Here is a 25,458-nt window from a genome sequence, read left to right on the forward strand (position 1 = left end):
TTATAGCATCCTCCCAGTGCAGGGAGATTGCTGGTTCAAATTCCAGTCAGGGCACATACAGGAACAACTGATCAATGTTTCTCTCTCTTGCTCTCTCTTTTGCTGTATCTTTCAAGAAAGAAAGAATGAAAGAAAGAAAGAAAGAAAGAAAGAAAGAAAGAAGGAAGGAAGGAAGGAAGGAAGGAAGGAAGGAAGGAAGGAAGGAAGGAAGGAAAAAAAGAAAGAAAGAAGAAAGAAAGAAAGAAAGAAAGAAAGAAAGAAAGAAAGAAAGAAAGAAAGAAAGAAAGAAAGAAAGAGAATGGGGAGAAGAGGAGCAGGAAGCATCAATTCCCATATGTGCCTTGACCAGGCAAGCCCAGGATTTCGACCTGTTGACCTCAACTTTCTAGGTAGATGTTTTTATCCACCGCATCACCACAGGTCAGGCCAGTACTGAGCGCCCTTAACTGACACTGAACATTAGAAACAGCATCTTAGGGTACCGATCTTAAAGCATTTAAAGAACCATCTAGATTCTTTCAAGAATTACTGTACCAAGATTGGAAATTCTTGGAAGCCAGAGTTCTTAGAAATTAAAAAAAATAATAATATAGTTACCATTTACACTTAAAGAAAAAGTCAGTGTCAACAGGGACATAAAAGGTAAAATAAACCTAATTTTAGTTATTGGATGTCATTAAAAAATAATCCCACAATAAACATGAAAAGAAAGGTAAGAACAGTACAGAGTGCTAAGTAATAATCAATATATGAAGAAAAAAGATCTGATTCTATGTCATTTTTGTTGGTGACAGATGACAAGCTTAATGGATTTTGGGTAGCAAAGAACATAATATTTACTGACCTTAGAAAGACTTTTTATTCTGCTCTTGGCTATGACCTACTCATTAAGTAGCTTGAAAAATGTGGTTCAGATCATGTACAATTGGCACTAGGGCATAATATTGACAAACTAGATTTTGATAGTTCAGTAAGAACTGGAGGCTGGAAGAACACTGTTGTTTTTCTCAAGGAAACGGCCTAAAGCTGATACTACTTAATATTTTCATCAATACTTCATTGGGTGGAAAACAAAATATGTCTGTTAATAAGAGGAAAATAAACCAATGCTGATTTTTAACCCAAAGATAAAAAAAATTGTATGATAAAGGTTTGCTATTTTTAACCTCTACTTTCAACACCAAAAGAAAACAGATCTTGAAGAATATAGACTAATGAGCAGAAGAAGATAAGACACTAATCTTTGACACATAATACCTTTTAGGATAAGTCAAAAGGGAGGTCAAATAGAGGTAAGTTGAGAGAGCAAATAAATAATGGGGAATCTTACAAAATGAGTTATTTATAGATATACAGATCAGGGGAGTTAGTGGATAAGGGTGAAAATTCATTTACAGATATAACTTCAGGTCAGAATCTAATGGAGATGTGTGACTAGCCATCTATATGCCTGTTGGGAAAAAGTACTCCAGGCCACAAATTGCTAAATATAGCTTAGGTGTGTGTTTAAGGCAGCCACTCAGCAATAAAAAGGTAAAATAATCAGCTAAAGTGGATATCATTCATCATAGCAATTTTGTCTCTGAGGGTAAATAGTTAAGGAATTGAATGTGGATGGAGCCTTGATGGGCATTACCATGCAAGAACATGTACAATACTCAGAAATGAAGAACATTAAACAAAATATCGTATAAGAAGACACATGCTTTAAAAACAAAACAAAACAAGAGAATTCCAGTAGTTCATGAGGAAAATGTGGGATAATTCTATGGATACAGAAATGCATTATGTCATTATTAATCCTTGGAAAGAAAGGAGGAAATAAAAAGTAGAGTTGGCTGAAGTGACAATTCCTCCGATTTCTGGAAATCAGAGTTGGAATGATTTTACAAATGTTCAAATGTAGCCAGATCACCAAGCTCTAATGACAGGTACTAAAATGTATGTGACTCAAAGTGGCCCTGGTGGTCCCTGGATCTGTCTCTTGCTTCAACAGTATTTGGAGAGAACAAATCCAGGGACCCCCTTTTCCCAGCCTCTGACCACCCTCTAACCTCTTTTCCAATCACCAACTTTCGGAACATCTCAGTCATCCTTAGCCTCCCCAGCCAAAACTGTTTTTGCTTGTTTGTTTTGAATTTTATTTAGAAAATTAAATTTAACAGGGTGACATTGATCAATAAGAGTACATAGGTTTCAGGTAAACATTTCTATAGCATTTGAACTGTTGATTATGTTGTATGCCCATCACCCAAAGTCAAATAATTTTCTGTCACCTTATATTTGTCCCTCTTTACACCCTTCCCCTCACCAGCTCTGCCACACTCCCTCCATTGTATTCAATTGAATATATGTACACATCTTTTTTTTTTAATTTTTTATTTATTCATTTAGAGGGAGAGACAGAGAGAGAGAGAGAGAGGAGAGACAGAGAGAGAGAAGGGGGGAGGAGCTGGAAGCATCAACTCCCATATGTGCCTTGACCAGGCAAGCCCAGGGTTTCGAACCGGTGACCTCAGCATTTCCAGGTCGACGCTTTATCCACTGCGCCACCACAGGTCAGGCCAGTACACATCTTCTTTATCCATTCCTCTATCAAAGGACACTGGTTGTTTCCATGTCTTGGCCACTGTGAACAATGCTGCGATGAACATAGGGGTACATGTGTCTTTACGTACCAATCAAGAACGTTTTTGACCTTAACTCCTTATTGCTGAACAACCATAAGCTCCCAAATTCGTCAGAATTATATCACTGAGTTGGAAGCTGCAGTCGATCGCCTGGTCAACCTACGTATTTGGGCCTCCTACAGTACCTCTCTCTGGGCTTTTATTTCTATCATAGTAATGTGGCTCTGGAAAGCATGAACCGCTTCTTCCATGAGATGGCCAAGGAGAAGCACGAAGGCACCGATCATCTCTTAAAGATAAAAAACCGGCACGGTGGCTGCATTCTCTCCCAGGACATGCTGAAGCCTTCCCAAGATGAGTGGGTAAAACTCAGGACAATGCCCATGGAGAAGAACCTGAACAAGACCCTCATCTCTGTGACTTCCTGGAAAACCACTTTCTAGATGATCAGGTGAAATTCATCAAGGAGATGGGCTACACCTGACCTACCTCTGCAGGTAGGCTGGCTGCCACGCTGGGCTAGATGAGTATTTCATTCAATGGTTCACCAGCAAGCAGCACTAGGAGCCTTTGGAGTGCAGAAGCCATTGAGGGGCCACTATGCATATTTCTGGTGTCTGGCCTTTGCCTGAGCCTCTTGCTGAAACCATTAGGCACACTTTTAACCTCCCTGGAGCCTTGTCCTACATGTTTGATTAAATGAAACCAATATCACTTTTGGCAGCAAAAAAATAATAAAATAAAATAAAATGTATGTTAATATGTATGAGTGCAATTTGGAGAGCCCTAAAATAAGAAAGGACACAAAAGGTAAAGAGTAAACCATTCATTAATTACTAAAAGTAACAAAGGAGGCTAAGAAAAAGAAAAACATGATTTTCTAGCCAACCCTCTTGTTTTTCACCAAAACCCTCACATGGTCTCTTGGAAAGCTATTGCCAAATGACAGCCAGGAAATATTTGTAATGAAAGCAAATTCTGTGGGCCTGAAAAGAACCAAATTAAGGGATATTAGGAGCACACAGTCTTTAATCTCCATCTCATGTAAATTTTAGCTTTTTTATTTGTTATTGAGAATTATTTAGACACCGGTGAAGCTTTGACAAGAGAAAATATAACTTTTCTAATCCTAGTCTTATCTTTTAAAATAAATTTATTTTTAAATTTTAAACACAAAAACTATTATGCTAAGTAATAAAAAAAAGGCTAGTCAGAGAAAGAGAAATACCATATAATTTCATTTATATGTGGAACCTAATAAACAAAATAAACTGACAAAAAAAAATAGAAACAGACTCATAGATAAACAGAGAACAGACCGATAGTTGTCAGAGGCAAAGGGGGTTGTGGGGTTGTAGGGCTGGGTGAAAAGGTTAAATTTTATAATACATTAATACCTAGTCATTATTTTAAATAGAGAAAGGAGTGTATAAAGCAAAATATGGTAGTATTCATTCACATTGCCAATCCAAATCTCCACCACAGAGCTAGAGCTAATTAGTATTACAAGTTTGGAGTGCATCCTTCCAAATATGTTTTTGAATATTAACAGACACACACACACACACACACACACACACACACTCATTAAGTACATAAAATAGATATTGGTTCATGTCAGTACATGTAGTTTTGACTCATTCCTTTTAAAAACTGCATATCCTGTGGTACTGATATGCCAGTTTATTATACCACCGGCCTAACTGATAGACAATTTGATTGTTTTCCATCTTTTCTAGCATAAACAATATTGTGATGGCCTCTTTTTTGTGACAGAGACAGAGAGTTAGAGAGAGAGACAGATAAAGACAGACAGGAAGGGAGAGAGATGAGAAGCATCAATTCTTCGTTGCAGCACCTTAGTTGTTCATTGATTGCTTTCTCATATGTGCCTTTACCCGGGTGGGGTGGCTACAGCTGAGCCAGTGTCCTCTTGCTCAAGCCAGTGACCTTGGGCTCAAGCTGGTGAGCTATGCTCAAACTACATGAGCTTGCACTCAAGCTAGCAACCTCGGGGTTTCAAACCTGAGTCCTCTACATCCCAGTCTGACACCCTAACCACTGTGCCACTGTGCCACCACATGGTCAGACTATGATGGCCTCTTTATGCACATGAATTTGGGTACATATTTGCATATTTCTATAGAAGAGAATACATTTCTAAAAGGGGAATTTCTTGATACATATTTTAGACGTTTTGATAGCAGCCAAATTGTCATCCAAAATTACTGTTACAATTGAGTCTCAAAACTATAAGAGAGTATCTCTTTTCATACACCATCAACAACCCTGAATATTTCACACTTTTTCTCCTGAAAGGCAGAAAAAGCTATCTCTTTGTTTAGATTTGCATTTCTCCACCAGGGACTTTTCTGCATTAGCCTATGAGATTGAACCCCTTTAAGTTTGTTAATTAGCCATTTATATTTTTTCTATAAATTGTTCAAAAACCTTTGAACAATTTGGCTGGTAGTTTGTTTATCTTTTCCTTATTGGTTTATATAAGTTCTTATATTATAGAGCTTAACCCTTTGTCATATGTGACAGATTGTTTTGTAGACTGTCACTGCCTTTATCTTTTGTAACATCTTAAAATTATCTTTACATAAGGTTTTCTATGAAGAAAACCAACAATTTTTACATTTCATGATTAAATTAAGCTTTGTTTTAGATAGAATAAAATGTACCCCATTTTCACTCTGTGTTATATACATATAGCTGATCTTTCTGACCAGTATGGAGGTGTAAGCCAAGCCAGGCTTTACCTGTTGAGTTATACATTTTTAAAAAGCACTTAAATATACTGTACAATCACTTTGAAATATTATCTTTTATGAAATTTTAGCCAGGCATTTCAGATCACATGCATACCTTTAGGAATGATGCTACTAACAGGTACTGTGGATTCTTCTACCTCCATTAAACCCCAAAGAGATGAGACAGCAACACTTACTTAAATTGAGACTTTTGAGTCATCTTGAACCTCTGTTATTTCTGCCCGGCACAACACTTAAGTGGCATAAAGTAAATAAACCTCATAATCCAGACCTCATGAAAGAAAACAAACCCATGCTTAGAGAGATAAAACTCTGTATCCCAATTTACCCACTGAGCATGTTCAATGCCAACAGCATCTGTTGTATAAAATATGCCAATTTACACCACCGTTAATTAGCTTGCTGTATAGCTAACAAAGCAAAGAACTTATAATTAGCTGACAGATTTACAGACCACATACCCAGTACGCATCACCAGGATTTCAAAGCCAAGTATGGGTGTAAGTAGTTTTTTTTCATTCTCAAACACTGCACATAATATTTTCTTAAAACATTCAAATTCCCTGGCTCTCTTCCACATCTGCTGTCCTCCAAATGCTTAGGCCCCATATAAAAAAACAAGAAAGCTGAATATTTCGGGGACCTGGATTCCCTCTCTTGGGGTATACACTATGTGCACAGTCTCTACACCATCTAGTGCCCATACCTGTAAACTGCGCATAACATCCAATATTCTCTCTGCTGAAATCTTATAAAAGGTCCATTACCATCATATCTTCTCTTTTTCTCTTCTCATCCTCAAAATTGGAAAGGAAAAGTTATGCTAGCAAGGTTTACCTAATGTCCTAATGTTTCCTTTCCCCCCTCTCTCTCTCTTTTTCCATGTACATATCTCAATGCCTCAACAAGCTATGAAGACTCAATTAGAAATTTTTAAAGACATATAAAGGGATTTCCAGAATAAATTATTTACAAAAGTACTATTTATCTTGATCACCAATACCACCTACCCAGAATAAAATGTCCATCTTTGATTTTTAAACAACTCCACTATAATAATATATAGTCCCTGACCAATTATTAAGACACACATGTAGCCACGTATATTTTCCTTCATTAGAAAAATGACAAAAAAAAAAAAAAAAAAAAAAAGGATCCTGACTGGAAAAAATCACCTTGTCAAGTCTGTAGAATGGTATCTTGCTGAGGGAGGTGATAATGGGCATATATTTAAATATTTGGATCAAAGCACTGAGGCTGATTCAGTTTAACAGGTGACTCCAATAAACTCAAGCAGGTTTAATGGAAACAAGTTATTGTTTGCTACTGTAAAAGAGTAAGGAGCACTTAATAGGTTATAGGGTCCAAAATTTAAGGGCTGAGTCAACATCATTGTATTGGCTCAATGAGCCCACTTGCCAAGGCTGCACTATATTTTCCAGTATTCTCTTTCCTGCATGTTTTGGTTGGAGTGGTTCACAAAAGAGATTATTGTGAGAGATTTGGAGGGCAGAAATGAATCAGCAAACATGTTGCTGTTCGCATACCTGTGGCTTATCTTGTGGCTCACCTCATTAGTGTGAGGATTGTGGCTTGGCCTACAGTTAGTCCATCCATCTTGCCTGTATCCTCCTTCACCTTCTCAACTCAACCATGAGTGTACATATTTAGCTCTGTGACACAGTGTTCTGGCCTCTTTAAGATACCCGTGACATCAAGGTCAAGACAAGAAGTACTGACATGGGTTGATGGACTTTAGTCTATCTTCTTGGGTTCCACCATGTTCTTGCTTTCCCCCACTTTACACCAATCTTCCCTTCCCAACTGCCTGACCTGCAGATTTCAAGCTTCAAAATCACACACAAAGACAATTGTCTTATAGAGATGGCTTAAAGAGTTCCCACAATTATGTGGTCAGGTCCCTGAAACAAATGTCTTTATAGTTAGATATATATCATCATATTCTGCTTTTCTAACTGATACAGCCACATTATGGATGAGCTACACACAAAGAAAACCCATTATGGCATGAACCACCCTGAAAGTTAGTACGGATTTTCCAAAAATATAATTTAATTTAAAAAGTTCTAACACATTTTTTCAAAAGAAAATTTTAATCCAAATACACAGGTCTTGAGTGTCTACTATAAATAAGTCAATAAGGGGAGACAGAAAATGTCTAAATAGCACACTTGGACCCTAAAGAATATATTTATAGTTCAGTAGGGAGATAAAGCAGACACACACAAAAAAAATAAAACTCAAAGCAATCTGTGATAAGCTTTGTAACAGAGATTTATAGTGTTGTCAGGTTATCTTCCTGACCATGGATCCAATATCTAACCATGTATAGAAATGACCACAAACTTCCTACTTTATAATCTGTAAGGATATGTCTACTGCCTCAAGTTTTCCAAAGTACATAAATTAGATAGAACAATATCCTAACTACTCACAGAAAAGCTATTTATTGCTGAAAGAGAGCTTCTAGAGAAGTGTTGCCAGATTAAGAGGTTGCCAAGATGCTGTTGTCATGTACATTGAGGCCTAGTAAGTAGTGCCTTTAGTCAATGGTCGAGTCAAAGCACTCCCTACTGTCAATATCTGCCATAATCTCAAGGACTACCAGGTGAATGACTGATGTTAAAACACTGATAGTCCAGGTCAGCCTGTAGAGGAAAATCAGAGTTGGTTCTTTCTATTACAAGTAACCCTTCACAACAAAAGCCTTTACAGCAGAATTCATTTAAATTCACCCACCTTTCATTTATTGAGTCAACAAGCATGTGCTGAGTAACTAAAATGTGCTTCTTCTCTCTCCTCACACTTTGCCTCTTTGCATGTCCTGCTCCTTCTCATCTTTCACATTGCAATTTGAATTTCATCTCCCAATGTAACCTTTCTTCTTCACCTTAAATATTTCTTCTCTGTTACCCTTTATCACTTTCTTCTATATATTTCTCTCATTGCACTTAGCATTGTGTGGTGTTATAAGTGACTTTTAAGATAGTTTGATTAATGTCAGTCTCCAATGCTAAACAGTAAGCTCCATCAGAGCAGTTGTCATATCTTTTTTATTCATATCTAAATAACCAGTATGAAAATATACCCTCACATGTAGTATGTTAGGTACTTGGTAAATATTTGTTGATGAATAAATAAATGAGCAAAAGATTACTAAGGCACAGTAATTATGAAGATGACCAGGATAGGTCACATCCCTGCTTTCCTAGAGCTCACAGTATACTACTGGGACAGGGAAAGAGGCAACCATAAGAATTAATGATAGAAATGACCTCAGATAGCCTTCCTCATTATCTTCCAAAAATACGGCTACTCTTATCAGGTTTCCCAAAATATATATAAATCAAAGAAAATAAGAACTTAAGCATTCACACAAAGGACTATATTTACGGTGCTGGGATGAGTTCTGGGATGGGCATAACACAGCATTTGAGGGGAGCACAGAGGAGAGATGTCTAAATCTGATTTGGAGATCAGAAAAAAGTTGCCAGAAGTGATGACATCAAAGCAAACTCTGATAAACAAGCATGGATTGGCCATACTAAGTGTGTGTGTGTGTGTGTGTGTGTGTGTGTGTGTGTGTGTGTGTTACTGGGTGTGAGAGCATGCAATGATAATAAAGAAAGCAAGAATGAAGGTGATAAATAATAACATTGAGCCTGACCAGGTGGTGGCACAGTGGATACAACATTGGACTGGAATGTAGAGGACACAGGTTCGAAACCCCAAGGTCATCAGCTTGAGCACAGGCTTATTCTGCTTGAGTGTGGGCTCACCAGCTTGAGCACAAGGTTGATAGCTTGAGTGTGAGATCATAGACATGACCCCATGGTCGCTGGCTTGAGCTAAAAGTCTCTGGCTTGAAGCTCAAGGTCACTGGCTTGAGCCCAAGGTCTCTGGCTTCAGCAAGGGGTCACTCACTCTGCTGTAGCCCCCCGGTCAAGGCACATATGAGAAAGCAATCAATGAACAACTAAGGTGCCACAATGAAGAATTGATGCTTCTCATATCTCTCTCTGTTTCTGTCTCTGTCTCACACACACACACACACACACACACACACACATACACACACACACATACACACACACAAAATAACATTGAAACCAAAGCAAAGAGCAGGTGCAGAATGCCTAGAGGTGAAACAAGAGGTGATGGGGAAACTCAAATAGCTCTGCTTGGCTGGAGAATGGAGTATGAGGGGAAAGTGTTGAGAGATGACACAGGCAAGTCAGCAGGGATGAGAACATGAAAGGCATTGAAATGGTACTCAAAGATATTCACTGAGTGTTTTATTTACAAATATTTCATTTTGTTGCTTAAATACCAACAGGGATTAGAATTAAATCATAAAATAATGCTAAAATTTAGTACTAATACTAAAGCTAATTAAAGTTTTCAGAACAAAAACTGGAACATATGGACTGACAGTAGTTCAGTCAGAGTAATAGAAATCATGAATACAGAGCTGAGTACACCTTGTGCATCCATTAAATAGCAATTTCTAGTATTTTTGAGGGTAAATAGACATTATTTTCATCTATCAAAATAAAAATATCTATCAACTTTATACAGATGTCAGTATGTCCAACATAGTGCACATTATTTGTAAAATACAGCACTAGACCACATGAGGAGAGAGTGGGAGAAAAATACAAAGCAAAGAAGAAGAGGAAGAGGAAGAAGAAGAGAAAGAGGAGTAGGAGAAGAAGAAGAAGAAAATTAAAATATGTAGTTGCTGCAGGTATTTTAGGTAAAAATATTTCCTTTTAATGACAGTGAATCCAATTACTCAGTAACTTATTAAACTACAATGCATAGAGTACTGAAGCATTTAAAACATGACCAAGAAAAACAGTGTAAATGTTTCTTAAAATTTACTGAACAAATAAAACATATTAATCAAAAATCATCAATTTCTTCTGGGCTGGAAATATTTACCTGTATTTATCCAATCAAATTGCAAAACACCAGAACTCTATTCTAAATTGCTTTGTATGCATTAACTCATTTAATCGTTAATACAAATCTATGGGGTAAGTACTATTATAATTTAAATTTAAGAAATGAGTAAAGCCCTGAATGGTTGGCTTAGTGGTAGAGCGTCAACCTGGCATGTGGAAGTCCCGGGTTCGATTCCCAGCCAGGGCACACAGGAGAAGCATTCACCTGCTTCTCCACCCTTTCCCCCACCTCCTTTCCCTCTCTCTCTCTCTCTCTCTCTCTCTCTCTCTCTCTCTTCCCCTCTCACAGCCAAGGCTTCATTGAAGCAAAAGTTGGCCAAGGCACTGAAGATGGCTCCATGGCCTCCGCCCCAGGCGCTAGAATGGCTCCTGTTGCAACTGGAGCAATGCCCCGATGGGCAGAGCATTGCCCCCTGGTGGGCTTCCCAGGTGGTAGATCCTGGTCGAGTGTATGTGGGAGTCTGTCTTTCTGTCTCCCCGCTTCTCATTTTATAAAAATACCAAAAATAGAGAAAAAAGCAAAGTTAAGCTCAGAAAAAGGAAGTTATTTGCCTTAGGCCACACAGCTAATAAGGGGTTCAGTCACTATTATGAATGCAGGAAGTTTGATGACTATAGTAAGAATCCCAGAAAAAGTTCTGCCTTAGGTTGAAGGCCAACGGTCAATGGAATGGAGAGTGTGATTAAAAATAATAATAATAATAATAAAAGAGAATTGCTGAAAACCTTTTATTAAAACATTAGGGTAGTGCTGTGCACACCTGACCCAGGGAGACCTGAAATGGAATCTCAGCTCTGGTCATTCCTTGATAGCAAGGTCACATAACCTTGCCTTTTTGGGCCTCAACTTAAACCTGTAAAGTGGGGAAAGTAAGGTAGAAATGTGATCTGGGTTTGCATAAAGGTGTTAGAGCTGAAAAAGTTGTAAAAAAATGCTTTCGGGTGACTTTAAAAGAACTTTTGTTGCTCCAGATATGTTTTACCCACCAAGAATGGAGACCATATCCTCTTTGATTTATAAGTATAGCATATATATATTGTATTGGTCTTTAAGAAAAAATGCAATATATAAAGAACCAAGGAGCCAACTCAGACTGAAAACCAAAACCATTTTTTTGAATATTAAAAATATTCTCTAATGTACCAGAGTTGAATCAGGCATAATGCCTGTGGAAAGCAAAGCACAGAACTATTGATCAAAAGTCCTGACATCAAGGGCTTTCATTTATGAGACCTAGAAGAATAGTTATGTGGCCAATAATACTGAGCTCAAAGGTCAAGAGATCTCAGGCTGCCTCTCCAACGGCAAAGGTATTAGGTCATTCCTTTCCAATAATGTGGCTTGGGTATTTGTGCATTGGTAACAAGTGTTGAGCAAGGTGAAATCCAAAGAACTTGAAGGAAACCAGTTGCTTTATGAATATTCCTAATTGGAATAGAAACCATTGTTAATTAAGTTTCAGAGAAGTCAGAAATGGTTTCCTAGCTTTTCTATATCAGGAGCTCAAGGCTTTCTATGACTGTATGTTGTTCTGGAGAAAGCTTCTACTATAGACGATAACTCCATTTGGCATATAGGGCAAAGGTTTTGGAGTCAGACAGATCTGGATGGGAAACTCCGACTCTTCATTTACTGGTTGTGTGGCCTGGGATGCACCTATCTGAGCCTCCATTTGTTTCTTTCTATAATGAGAGTTAATAAAATTACAAATTAGCACTTTTAGAAAAAAATGAGATAAAGCTTCTTTTAAAGATACATACGTAATGAAACATTTATAGATGATGTCTGAGAATTACTTTATAATATTACAGATTGTAGGGGAATAAATGAGGACATAGAGTTTAAAAGATTAGCCAAGAGTTGATAATTGCTGAAGCTGAGTGATAGGGAAAGGAGGTCCATTTTCCTCTTCTCTGTACATTTGTAGCAGTTTGAATCATTACATAATAAAAGTTTTAAATAATGCATAAAGTGAAGAGATTGAGCTCTGATGTTCTAACTAGATTTGATATGGGCTTCTTCCTCTGATTGAATTATTGGGCAAGTTAATTAAGCTCTTTTGGTAAACCCACGCTCAAGCAGGCAATTTTGGGATTTTGAACCTGGGTCCTCAGGATCCCAGGTCTATGCTCTATCCACTACACCACCAACTGTTTAAAATGCACTGTCAAGCCGAGCTCCCAATCTTACCAGAAAGTTGGCAGATATGGGTATTAAAGTCTCCTCGGTGAATAAGAAATGTTTTTTCCTTAGTGGAGTGGGGCTTTATAACTATCTCTAGCAGCTAAAGATCAGAAATGTTTACACAACAGCAGGACGAAGCACTTGAAGTTGAACTGTCAAAGCCTCTTCTACAGAGCTTTTGTGAACACTAGACAATTGCAGATCAATGACAGTTGGAAACACACAACTTTACCAGGGCATTTTATTCAGGAGGTTTGGAGCAGGGCTCTTGGCCCTGAAAAAGGGACACAGCTGGGAGCTGTTTTCTTGATAAAGACTTCTCTGACCTCCCCTCCTGGCTTCCTGCTTCATTGGTCCTAATTCACAGTAAAGTACTCAATGCAGAATTGTCAGATAAATGGACTATAGAACAGAAATCAAGAATCCAAGTACCAGAAGCTGGACATTGAGTTCATAAGTCAAAGCTGGTTAAATAAATGCTTCCAGACTCTGGATGAGTGTGGTTCCAGAATCTATATCTGGCCTAGACATGACATGGGGCGTGCTGGCTAAAGCTATGAGATTTAAGCAGGAAATGAGAGTAGAGATCCCAGTATGACCTGAATGACCCATTTGTTTCAGGCCTCATGGAAGTTCCATCAGCTTAAACTGAGTCCATCTGGGTTTGGCTTCCTATGATCTGTACAGACACATTCAGGGTGGAAACTTTCTCCTGCTCTACTTGGTTGCTCTAATTGGTTGCTACTTTCTTTTGACCCAAAGCTTATTAGAGTTCATTAAAACTCTATTAAGATGGCAATTAGCCTATGTAAGATTTTACATATAACCTGTCAGAATCAATAATACCTCAAAAACTCTCATCCAAATTTATTTTGGAAGGCACATGCTTGGGACAGAGAGTAAAAAACTTGAGCCTGAAACAAAGATTCAGGTAGGGTGGCATTAAACAACAAAGCTGGGAAGTGTTGGGTTCATATTGTAAAGAGTTTTCTGCATTTAGCTGAGTGTGGACTTTCATTTGCAGATAGAAAAGAGCCCCCCCCCATGCTTTCTGAGGAGAGTGAGGTGATCAGACCTATGATTTAAGTAAATAGCTCTCAAATTTACTAACGCATCTTAGAATCTCACAAAAAAGGCAGAACCTCACATTTTTCACCTGAGATTCTGATTCAGACTTTCTGTAGTGAGGCCCATGCAATTTTCATCTTTAAACAAATACATCAGGGAGATTCTGAGGATTCAAGTCCATAAATTAAGTCTTGAGATGCAGTTTTAGGAAGATGAGTGTGGTGGTTAAAAAAGAAGCTGAGGACTGGAAAATAATTAAGAAGGTATTATGAACATACAGGTGGGCAACAGAGAAACCTGACTTAGAATGGGAGTAGTGGAAAATCAAAACAGTATCCACCTTGCCAAGTTTCCTAGAGTTTGGGGAAAGCATGATTTCAACTGCAAAGCACACTAGGGAGGGTTAGGAAACTACTGATGCCTCTTATATAAAGCTCATCCTTGATAAATCCTATTCAGGCTCCTTATTTAACATTCCTTCCTATTATGTAGTTTTGTGAAATCTAAGTTTTCCTATTTGACCAAACTCACAGAATTGTTGCCATGTAATCCTGAGGACCTTGATGGGCACAGGAACCTGCTCTAGCTAGATTCAAGGACAGAAGACCTCTTTCAGACCTGAGGGAGGAAAAACATTCTTGTGTTTTAATTAATGTATGAAAGGGCTGGTTAGGATTGACTCCAGCTGGCTGGTTCAGTTCTACCAAGCTATGGTATAGCACTTTCTTTTTAGACCTGACACATCATCTCAGGTCCTCTTAAGTCACATGAAATCCATTGGAGCATTTTTAAGTCACAAAAATTGTTAAACTTTTCTTAAGCCCAGTTAAGCACCATTAAATCTTACCAAGTTTAGTATGGTCACAAGATTTAACAAAGCATAATGAGCACAGGCTTTATACAACTTAATGAGACTTGATGAGGATTATTGAGCCATATCCTGCCCTTAAGGCAACAACATCAAAATTTTAAAATTCAAATGGAATAGAAGAAAACTATTCCTTTTTCCTTTTCGTTTTATAAACTGAAGTGAGCTACCTGAATTTACAAGCCTTGTGTGTCCCTTTCCCTGAGGGTTCTTTGTGACTGCTAATCTTATAAATTATTATGTGCTAACTTTTAATGGATTAATCGCCTTCTTCCTCCTAGGTGGCATAGATGCATTTTAATAAGGTCTTCTGAACAAGCTGCTTTCACACAGAGTACAAACTTGGAGTGTGGGAATTCCAGGCACCAACTTAGATGTGTGAGATAGGCAGTTAGACCTTTGGGCCCCTCTCAGATCTCATTGTACAAACAAGCCCATTCTCTGGCAATGCTGGGTAGAGAGTTGGGTTGGAAAAGAAGAGCGCTAGTGGTGAGTCATCCTTGGCTATGTGCAATAAAAGTAGATCCCAAATCAGCCAGACATGTCAGATAATGCATTTTTTACTGGTGGAAAGATATTGGCAACTCACTTGGCATTTAGTAGATTAGATCTTTCAGAATACTTCTGTCACTAGCTACTTTCAGATGGGTCTTTGTACATTTAATTTTGTAATGTTTGTCATATATATATATTAAAGTTTTAGAAAAGTTTTTAAATTAGTTACAATAGGACATATACTACTTTTTTCTGCTTATTTTCTTGTTAATACAGTATTTCCAACTCTTGATCTCAGAGTCAGTCTTTAGCTATTAAAGATATGGGCTTCAGGGTTTGATTCCTGGCCAAGGCACACAGGAGAAGTGCACATCTGCTTCTCCACCCCATCTCACTTCTCTCTCTTTCTCTTCTCCTCCCCTCCCCTCTTGCAGCCATAGTTTGATTGCAGCAAGAAGGCCTCGGACACCGAGGATGGCACCATGGCCTCTGCCTCAGGTGCTAAAAAATGGCTCTGGTGCAGTGAAGCAATGCCCCAAATGGCAAAGCATCAACCCCTAGTGGGCTTGCTGGCTGGATCCTGGTTGGGGCACATGCAGGAGTCTGTCTCTGCCTCCCATCCTCTCATTAAATAATAATAATAATAATAATAATAATAATAATAATAATAATAATAAAACAAATAAAATAAAGATATGGGCTTTAGCCCTAGCCAGATGACTCAGTTGGTTCAAGTATTGTCCCAAAACACCAAGGTTGCTGGTTTTATTCCCAGTCACAGAATATAAGAGAAGCAACCAGTGAATGCACAACAAAGGGGAAGAACAAATGAATGCTCTCTCTCTGTCTCTTTCTCTCTCTCTTTCTCCCTTCCTATCTCGGTCTCTCTAAAATCAATCAATAAAAAAATAAAGACATGGGCATTCATTAAACATCTAGCCTTCATTTTAATGACAATAATCATAATAATGATAATGCTATCAAACACATATAAGGCTTATTCTGTGTCAGGCACTGTTCTAAATTCTTTACAAATATGAACTCGTTTAATTCTTACAACAACCCTCTGAAGTTGGAACTATTATTTTCTCCATTTACAGGTGACAAAACTGAAGCTTGGAGAGACTACTGATTTCACTAAGGTCACAAAGCTGGTAAATTGTGGGTCTAGGATTAAAACCCAGGCTGTATGGATCCAGAGCCTATACTGTCAACCCTTAACATTAGCAGTACTCAGTTTGCAGCTTAGGGCAAACCATCCATTGTATTCTAGTTTTAGAAAGAAAACCATGATATACTTTTGATCTTTCTGAAAAATGAGTAACAGTGACAACAACATGGTTTCATTTTGCTATCACTGTTACATGTGTGTGTATGAGAGAAGGGGAGACATGAGGAGGGTTGGAGAAAAGAAGAGGTAGATTTAAATGTGACTAAGACAAGGAAGTCTGGAAGAAATCGTATAATTACACTACTTATTTTGGGAGAATGAGAGTTGTGTAGATAATTTCACTTTTTACTTTACGTGTTTATGTTGTTTTAATTTTTAAAAATTATGTGATTAAACACACACACTGGAAAACTAATTAAGCTTTTAACTACATTCTGAGACAGCATTTGGTTTAGGTTTCCATAATCCTTAGAGAAAAGAACAAATTCTTTTCTGTTCTCAAGCCTAATGCAATGACTTCCATGTAACAGATATTCAGATAAAATGTTTGTGTGGTACTATTGGGAAGTATGTTTGAATCACACCTCTGTATTATTTCAGACTCTGGGATCATGATAAACTCTGCCAAGATTTTACTGTTTAGGAAGTCTTGATTGGCTCTCTAATTCAAGGGTTGACCAATTTTTTTTCTCTCCCAAGGGTAAGAAAGTAAATATTTTAGTCTTTTCAAGTCATAAAATCTTTGTTGCAACTACTTCTGTCTCTGTAGTGTTGTACAGCCAGAGGAAATATGTAAAGAATGTGCATGACTGAATTTCAAAAAAATTTATTTACAAAAGCAGGCTAGGACTGCATTTGGCACAGGTCCACAGTTTTTGGACTCCTGCTCTAGCTACTCAGAACTTTGTCTCTTGTACTGAGAAACAACTGACTTGCTTTTTTTTTCAAGATACTATTTTCTGGCAGTTCTGAGAGTTTTGAACATTTGTGAGGGTCTGGTTGATGTGTTACTAACTTACGTTAGAATTTTTAAGGTATTGATCTTATCTCACAATCCCATGGTATTGCATTTGGACTCAGAATGCACTGTGTTGTTAGACTTCTTACAAATACCTGGTTTTTGTTTTCTAGCATAGTTTAATCTTTAGTAAAACTGAGATAGAAAGAAATCTTGCTTAAGACAGGACAAGAAAACTATGGTCTGTACATCACCACCCTGGATTACTCTATTGCTCTGTTTTGTGTCTCAGGAATGAGGAAATTGTAGTTGTTGCAAGCCTATCATATGATAATTTTATGCTTCTCCCCTCCTCCGCATGAAAAGAAATCATCTTTCTAAGTGTGACATATCTTATAGGCCTCCAACCCAGCAAAGAGAGACCTGCTCTTATGACTCCTACTGAAAATCTTAAATTCTTAGGAACTGCGCCAATGAGTTATTTCTTCGCTGTAGTACTTCTCTGGGCTACCTCAATAGCTAATTTCCTTAGTAGCTGACCCTAAACTTCTCACCTGAAGCATACTGTAGGTCTTCTACTTGTTCCTTGCTTTAGTAAGAGAGCCCAAATCTCCCAGATTATCCCCACAAGGGAAAAGGGAAATCTTTATTTTCTAAATATTTAAGTTCTTCGCCCTCATGTTCCTGTTCACCATTCCTTTCAAGGGGTCATGGGACCCTTATATAATCAAGGCCTTTGGCAACCCAATTATTACTTAATTAACAATTGATGGACAAAACTTTTTAGTATAAGTAGTCTACAGGCTGAGTGTAGTTAAACCCCCCAAATTTCCAGCTTTCTTCCCTCTAATCCCATGGAAAAGGACAAGGACTAATCATCCCCATCGAGAGTCTTAATCAAAAGTTTGGAAAAATATACACATTTGATATAATTAGAGAAAATTGTGTTCCATAACTTTAAAAACCAGTAATTTATTGCTTACTTTTAACTTCTCTTTTGTAGGCAGAGGGGATAGAAGAAATGAGTGTTATTTTACCTTCCTGGGTGTTCTCAGAAATGCAAGTATCTACTCTAATAAAATTTAAATTAAAAGACATTCATTGCCTGACCAGGTGGTGGTGCAGTGAATAGAGCATCAGACTAGGACGCAGAGGACCCAGGTTTGAATCCCCGAGGTTGCCAGCTTGAGTGTGGGCTCATTCAGTTTGAGCACAGCTCACCAGTTTAAAACCCAAGGTCACTTGCTTGAGCAAAGGATCACTCACTCTGCTGTAGCCACCCCCCAACCCCCGCCAATCAAGGCACATATGAGAAAGCAATCAGTGAACAACTAAGGAGAATAAGGAGCTGCAACAGAGAATTGATTTTTCTCATCTCTCTCCCTTCCTGTCTGTCCCTATCTGTACCTCTCTCTGTCTCTGTCATAAAATAAAACACACACACATACACACACATACAGACACACACACACACACCGATCATTTGCATAGTATAATGGGTTAAATGTTTGTGTCCCCTCGAATTTCATCTGTTGAAATCCTAATCCCAATGTGATGGTATCTGGATGTAGGACCTTTGTGAGGCAAATACGGTATTAGTGTTTAGCCCTCATAAATGGGATCTAGCTAGCTACTTTCTGCAATGTGAGGACACAGCAAAAAGATGGCATTCTGCACCAGAGAGAAAGGTTCTTATTAGACCTTGGCCATGCTGGCACTTTGATCCCAGACTTTCAGCCTCCAGAATTGTAGGAAATATGTTTCTGTTGATTAGCCATACAGTTTATGCTATTTTGTTATAGCAGTCCGAGCTGACTAAAATACATAGCAAACCTTGTTTTTCATTGACAACTTTGTTTTATACTAAAGAGGAAACAGTGTGGATTCTCAGAGCAAAGCACCCAAAGCTAAGGCCATTTTAGTGTGACATATTTCAATGGGTCATCTCATTTCCATATCTGGTCACTAAGAGAGAGAAAAAAGAGACTTCTTCAGAAAAGAGAATTCTGTCTGTAAAGTAATAATGTCTAGAGGCTTCAAACTTCAACAGAAATAATGAAATTACTCAGAGCCTGCAGTTTACACTTTATTTCATATCTATTATTAAATCACACAATATCAGTGAATGATTTGTAAAGTTACACCATCAGACAGATGTTTCAGTTGAAATAATAGGATTTACATGTTGCCGACAAAAAAAAGTATATTTATAACATCCTCTATATACAGTGATCAGTATAGACAGAAAAAAATGCACTTAATCTCAACAAATCATGCACACCACAGCAACAATACAAAATGATTTTCTGTATCAAGCTTTTCCACTGGCTCAGACTTCATCCTGATTTCTTACAACAACTATCAGTTTTAAGAGTAAACATTATCAATTAAAACTAAACAAAATTGAAACACCACAGCAATCTACAGAATATTTATTTTAAAAACACAATGTACACAAAATAGTTTCACTTTAAAACACTTTGACTTCAAGGTGTGTTTAATTTTTTTTTAATTCCTCTCAGTTTTCAGTTCTCAGAATTCTTAGGTCTGCAATACTGTCAGAAAAAGTAAAATTTAGATATTTTGATACAAGCTTAGAGTCAAGAAAATTAATTTTTAAACTAAAATATTCAGGTCTTGTCCACTTCTGGCCACATTATTTTAGATGAAATTAGATCATTCAAATGAGCAGATTGAACAAGATATGACTTATGGTCACACTTCTAAGCATGGTACTCCTGAGAACAAATGCCACTTCCAGTTGCTCTGTTTGACAGACAGCCAAAGGGTTAGGGTAAGTCCTTACGAAGTACTACAAAATCTGTAAAATGGAAAGTTCCTAGAATCACAATGCTTCATAGCACAATGATTTACATACTATATTTTTGCTCTGCTCAATTCATAATCAATGCCCTAAAAGTATTTATGTAAAGACTTACAATACTCAATCACTTTCCTCAAGTCATATGCTGATACTTAACCTTACTACAAAATACTGTTTCCTTTGGTTCTTTCTTAAAACAAAACCTGGTAGACGGTTAACTCAAAGAATTAAGGTACAACTTTTGGTGTAACTGAATAACTCTGGCTATATTCCTAATGCTTATTCTACCATTGGTTTTCTCATGTAATTGTCCACAATCTGTCAACACAGATAAGATATAATGGACTAGAAATAGCCAGCCCAAATGGCAACATTAAAATAAAAATGTATAAGAAGTAAATAACAATTTATTCATATTCAGGTTCAATTCTATTTGATCAAGAATAAATTCAACAATATTTTTATACATATTATCCTGTTCAAGAGTTTCTTCATAAAGACTTCACTACACAAATATTGATAAGACAATTTTATAGAAAATCCTGACTTTTATCCAGGATTATATACCACAATAAATCCAGCGACACGCCATTTAGATGAAGAAGAAAGAGTCTACAAATGGGTTAATTTGGAATGAGCACAACTGAGAAGGCTTAAAATGAATGAGAAGCAGCGCCAAAAATATTCCAGAGTTGTTGAAATTACAGTGCCCAAAAAATGTCTCGAAATTAGATCTTTACATTGGTATTCCATTTGAAAAAAAAAAAAAAGTGTTTTGTTAATATATGATACACCATGTTTAAAACCTTTAAAGAGTAGAAGGGAGAAAAAGTTTAAAATTTTAAACATTTCTTAAATAACAAGATATAACCTCTGTTCTATTTGAAAAACCAATATTTTTACATAAAACTACCCATATTTGGAAGAGAAAAATTTAATTTTCTACACTTTGGTAAAATTTACCGTTACTTCTTATTTTATTTAGATAGCTTCCTTGTTAAAAATCAAAAGAAAATGAAAGGTTGTGTGTTTTACATTAGTTTTTTTTTTATGTTTATATCCATGCTTACTCCTAAAAAAATTCTTCTAGCATTGAGTTTTTACAGTGTATCATAAATAATTTAAGGTTCATTTTTTAGCGATAAGTTAAATGCCCCCATTTTGTTTTTATTTTGTCTTTATAACTAACTGAAGAACTTCTTAAGATATCTAAAGAGCAATTTCTGGTAAGTCTGGTTTGGCTCTTGGATTTTAAATATAAACAAACAAACAAACAAACAAAAAAAGACGATTTAATTATGTATTGGAATTTGTTTTACCCCACACAGTATAATATTTAATTGAAAGGCAACTGTAAAGGCAACATCTTAACTTTTTTTAGCTTCCAAACTTAAGGAATAAGTTGTGTTTGAACACTCATATTTTCAGATTTGCCATATTTTTACTGGCGCTTTTGGAGTATGCAAAAGCCTTTAGGAGCCATTTAACGCCACTTCTCTACACTGCCTATGTAGTCATTGGTGCCATTGCTGGTGCTGCTATCGTTCTGCTCTTGGCCGCGTTTCCGCTTCTGGCTTTCCCGGTTCTCTTTCTGGACTGAATTCTGTTTCAAACTCTGAGTCAGATTCTGAAGCAGATTCTGAGTCACGTTCTGATTTGCATTCAAATTTGGATTCTGACTCAGATTCTGAATCTGGACCTGACTCTGGCTCTGGAAACGGGCCTGAAGGAACCTTCCCTTCAGAAATTTGCGTTGTTCCTGACGTTTCTGCCTAGCTTCCTGATGGTCCTTCTGCCTCATAAACTGATACCTTTGCAGAAAGAGGTCTTTTGCAAAGCTGTACAATTCCATATCCAGAAAATTTAGTGCCTCAATACGCTTTTGGATTTCCTCATTGATCTCTACACTAGAGGCCCTAGTGGTATTATATTGGATAAATGGTGAAATAAAGTTCATGTTGAAAGTTTTCTCAAACAGATACTGTGTCTTCCGCTGAAACTCAGTTAGGCCAAAGAATGCCATGTCCTTCAGATTTGATTTAGCACTTTCGAGGAGGACCTTGTTTCTTTGTTTTTCAGGCATGACAGAGAGGTTGTAGCAGCCTACTAGGGTCAAATCAGAAAGCATGCGCACCTGGCGGTTGTTGGCTAGATTATAGGGGCAGTCCATGAACTCTTTCAATGGGCAGCCAGACCAGTCATCACCAGTATAGCAGCTGGGCAGCTCTTCGGAGGTTGGGGGCCTTCCATCACAGACATGCAGTGATGCTTTCCATGTTGCTCCCCTCTGGACATGCCTCCACTCACTTAAGTACCGGGACACTGGGTCTCGGAGGATGGTGATATAGTGGAAGTTTCTATGGAGAAAGCACAAAAAGCAACAGTCAGTGATGTGGATGACATAAGTGGCATCAGGAGGTGTGTGGTATATGTGATGTTCACTGGCTAGTAAGAAAGAAAAAGAATGATGAAGATCTAGTGACATTTGTCTTGTGAACTGTACTGTAGTTTGAGTTTCACTAGCCTGTCCAGATAGTTAATTCTTTCACCTAACTTGCTGGTATGAAAAGTTTACACCTAAGACATCAGCCTTGTCACTCTTCACTTCCCCTTCTCCCTTGCCCTCTGTTTCTCTCTATCCAATCAATGACAAAATCCTTTCAATAAACCTATTTGCTAGGTAGGTGCTCCATCAAACCCCCATTAACTGATGAAATGGGGATTCAGAATAACTGATTTTACTGAAGTGATATGGGGTTGATATGTGAACACAAATTCTAATATTTCATATTAAATATACAAAAGCTTTTTTCCCAATATCCTGTCTAATCAGAATATCTTATTAAAAAACAAAACCTCAATGAATGAGTGTCTGATGTGATATCTTTGATATTGGCTGTTGTCCTAACTTCATGGCTCATATATTATGAAAGTGTAAAATAGAGACAGAGCAACTCAGGGCCTCCAGAAATAAACACTGGTTAATCATTGATTGAAATAGACATAGTATCTGCCAGTGGCATATTTGCATGCTACTACTTTGGTTTCAGACTTCACTCATGTGGTAATTTTCCCAGGATAGGAAAGTTGACTCTATCAATATTAAAATGTTCCTTTTCTTTTCCCACTGAAAGGACACTTGCATGTCACCAAGAATGAAGGCTTAGCTGTTTGGCTATCTGCACTTAAAAGCTGCAAACTGATAAAATTATTTGTTCATATACCAAACTAGCAAACATTTAAACCACACACCCACACCCACCCATACACAGCAGGTGCACACACATGCACACCTCAGAAACGTAAAGGCCTATCATGTGATCAGGTATTTTAAAGGGGAGAAACACCTTGCAGTGGGCTTTTAATAAGAAATGAGATTCTACTCAGGTTCATAGGATGAAACATGAGGTTATGGAAGCGTATATTTTGGAAGGAAAACAACAATAAACACTGAATATTAGCCTTAAGTTTCTTACAGAAAGGTTAGGGAGTGCCTTGCAGCTTTTCTGAAGTTTATTTATCCCCATCTGAAGGAGTGGTGGCTCCATACACATACACAAGGAGCCAGAGGGAAATACAAAACCAAAAAACGTCAACCAACTGATTGAGTCTGTTGGCTGATGTCCTCTGAGGAAATGTTTCTCCCAAGTCTTGGGCTTTGAGCAACTCAGGCACCCTGGAAACTCACCTGTAGGCCTCTATTCTGTGCATGGTGTTTCCTCTACCTGCTGTGATCTCCCTTCTTTGACTGGAAAATTCTACTCATCGTTCTTCAAGTTCTAACCCAAGTACTATCTCTCTTTTCAGAAAACTTACCCTAACCTTTGCTGCCAGCCATTTCCTCTTCCCTGTATCACAAAGCACGCTTTTGATACTTAATTGTAATTACTTGTTTGTGCTTCTGATTAAACTATGTTTTCCAGGACTTGGCCCCTGTGCTGTTCTGTAACTCTCATCCCAGTTATTTCAGCTTTGTTCCTTGGCCTTTATACCTGGCACAAAGTAGAATCTCAGTAACCCTTTTAATCACTTATTTAACTATCTATTCCAGAGAAGTTAGAAACTAAGAAAGATACGCCTGATATTATAAAAAAAACTCTAGATAATATTCTAAGTCCTTGCAAAGTCACAGAAAAAAATTTAAATAACCATAAATATTTTCTGGAATAAACAATCATGAACACAGAAGCATCTGGAGGTGAGGATGGAGTGGGGGCCAAGACTATCTTCACCTATCTCATTGTTTATCCTAAGACCTGACTTATCTGGTGCTACTAAAATTCATCTCAGTAAAGATGCACTGCTAAAGAGTAGCAGCTTTTGTTTCTCAGCAGCCAGTACCAACAAAAGTGATTATTATTCCCATGGGCTTCCTCCTTCTACTCCAAGTTTTGGTGTGCATTCATTCATTCCATATTTATCAAGCCTTTATTCTAGGCCTCAAGTAATAGATTAGTGGCAATTAGTCTGATTACTTGGGAAAAAAAGAAATTTATGAAGTTCAGTGACACATTTGGATTAATCTTTCAACCAGTTTATCCAGACATGCATTATAATGGAGGCTGCTGGGTGTTTTATGCCACCATAGTGGAGTCACCTTCATGATTAGCTGAAAGTCCTCCTTCCCTAGCATGTTTTACTGATTTAAGCCTACAGTGACATCCTCTGGTAAATCCTAGACTGAACCTCAGTACAAGTCTGAGGCTCTCCTTTCTGACAGCTCTTCCTTACGTTTCAGAGCAGATTGATCACAACCACCAGAGTTAGTGTCAGGACCAATGATTTATAAGTATCATTCCCATAAAGTGAGAGAGGAGGCACCACAAAAAGGCAGAAACAAACATTCCGAGTGTCTCTCATGTTTTGGATGTCTGACTCCTTTCACTTGAAGGTCCCTGGTGCCTGTATAAGATGAGAGCAAACCAATGTGGGCAGCCTCAGTCTCTTTACTAAAGGGATTATCATGATAAAGCAATTAGAGGAGCCTAAAAACAGGCAGGCATGCACGCATGTACACATATACACTACCCTGGTGATAACAGTTACCCTACATGACAACAGCTCTGGAAATTCAGTGATTGCCAACAGCCCCCATCCTCCAGAGAAAATAGGCCCAGAGACCCATTCTGCTGCAACTGGAAACACTTGATGCTGCTTGAAAACTGATCTCATAAATTAAAAGGAAGATCTGCTGAAGGGCAGGTCTGCCGGAGTATCCAGGGGCCTCCTAAATTGCATAGTGTGTTGGAATTGGAAGGCAGGTAAGAATAATACCTGGAAGGTTTAGCTGGGCAAAGGACTCAGGATGCTCATTCTTCTGAGTGAAGCGTTGTTGAGGAAATATCAGACAAGCAGTCTTCCGACTCACAGCAAATGAGGATATGAAAGGCCAAGTTTACGGGAATGTACTGAGAATCAAGTACGCATAAGAACATAAGTGGCACTTTTCCAATGGTCAGTTCAGTTCAAGCATCTAATGTATGCCTGGCACTGA

The 25,458-nt window shown here is 37.8% G+C and overlaps 1 protein-coding gene across 3 annotated transcripts in view; it reads right to left on the bottom strand.

The window, feature by feature from the left end:
* Positions 1–20,038: 20,038 nt before the first annotated feature.
* HS6ST2 (heparan sulfate 6-O-sulfotransferase 2) overlaps positions 20,039–25,458 on the bottom strand; it is a 399,556-nt gene continuing 394,136 nt past the window's right edge. For all 3 annotated transcript variants that reach the window (XM_066357003.1, XM_066357002.1, XM_066357001.1), the window contains one exon: positions 20,039–22,321. In XM_066357003.1, coding sequence (XP_066213100.1) covers positions 21,448–22,321 — 874 coding nt within the window. In that variant the 3' untranslated portion in view covers positions 20,039–21,447. The remainder of the gene's footprint in view (positions 22,322–25,458) is intronic.

Source organism: Saccopteryx leptura, chromosome X (assembly GCF_036850995.1).
Source record: "Saccopteryx leptura isolate mSacLep1 chromosome X, mSacLep1_pri_phased_curated, whole genome shotgun sequence".
NCBI classification, from domain to species: Eukaryota; Metazoa; Chordata; class Mammalia; order Chiroptera; family Emballonuridae; genus Saccopteryx; species Saccopteryx leptura.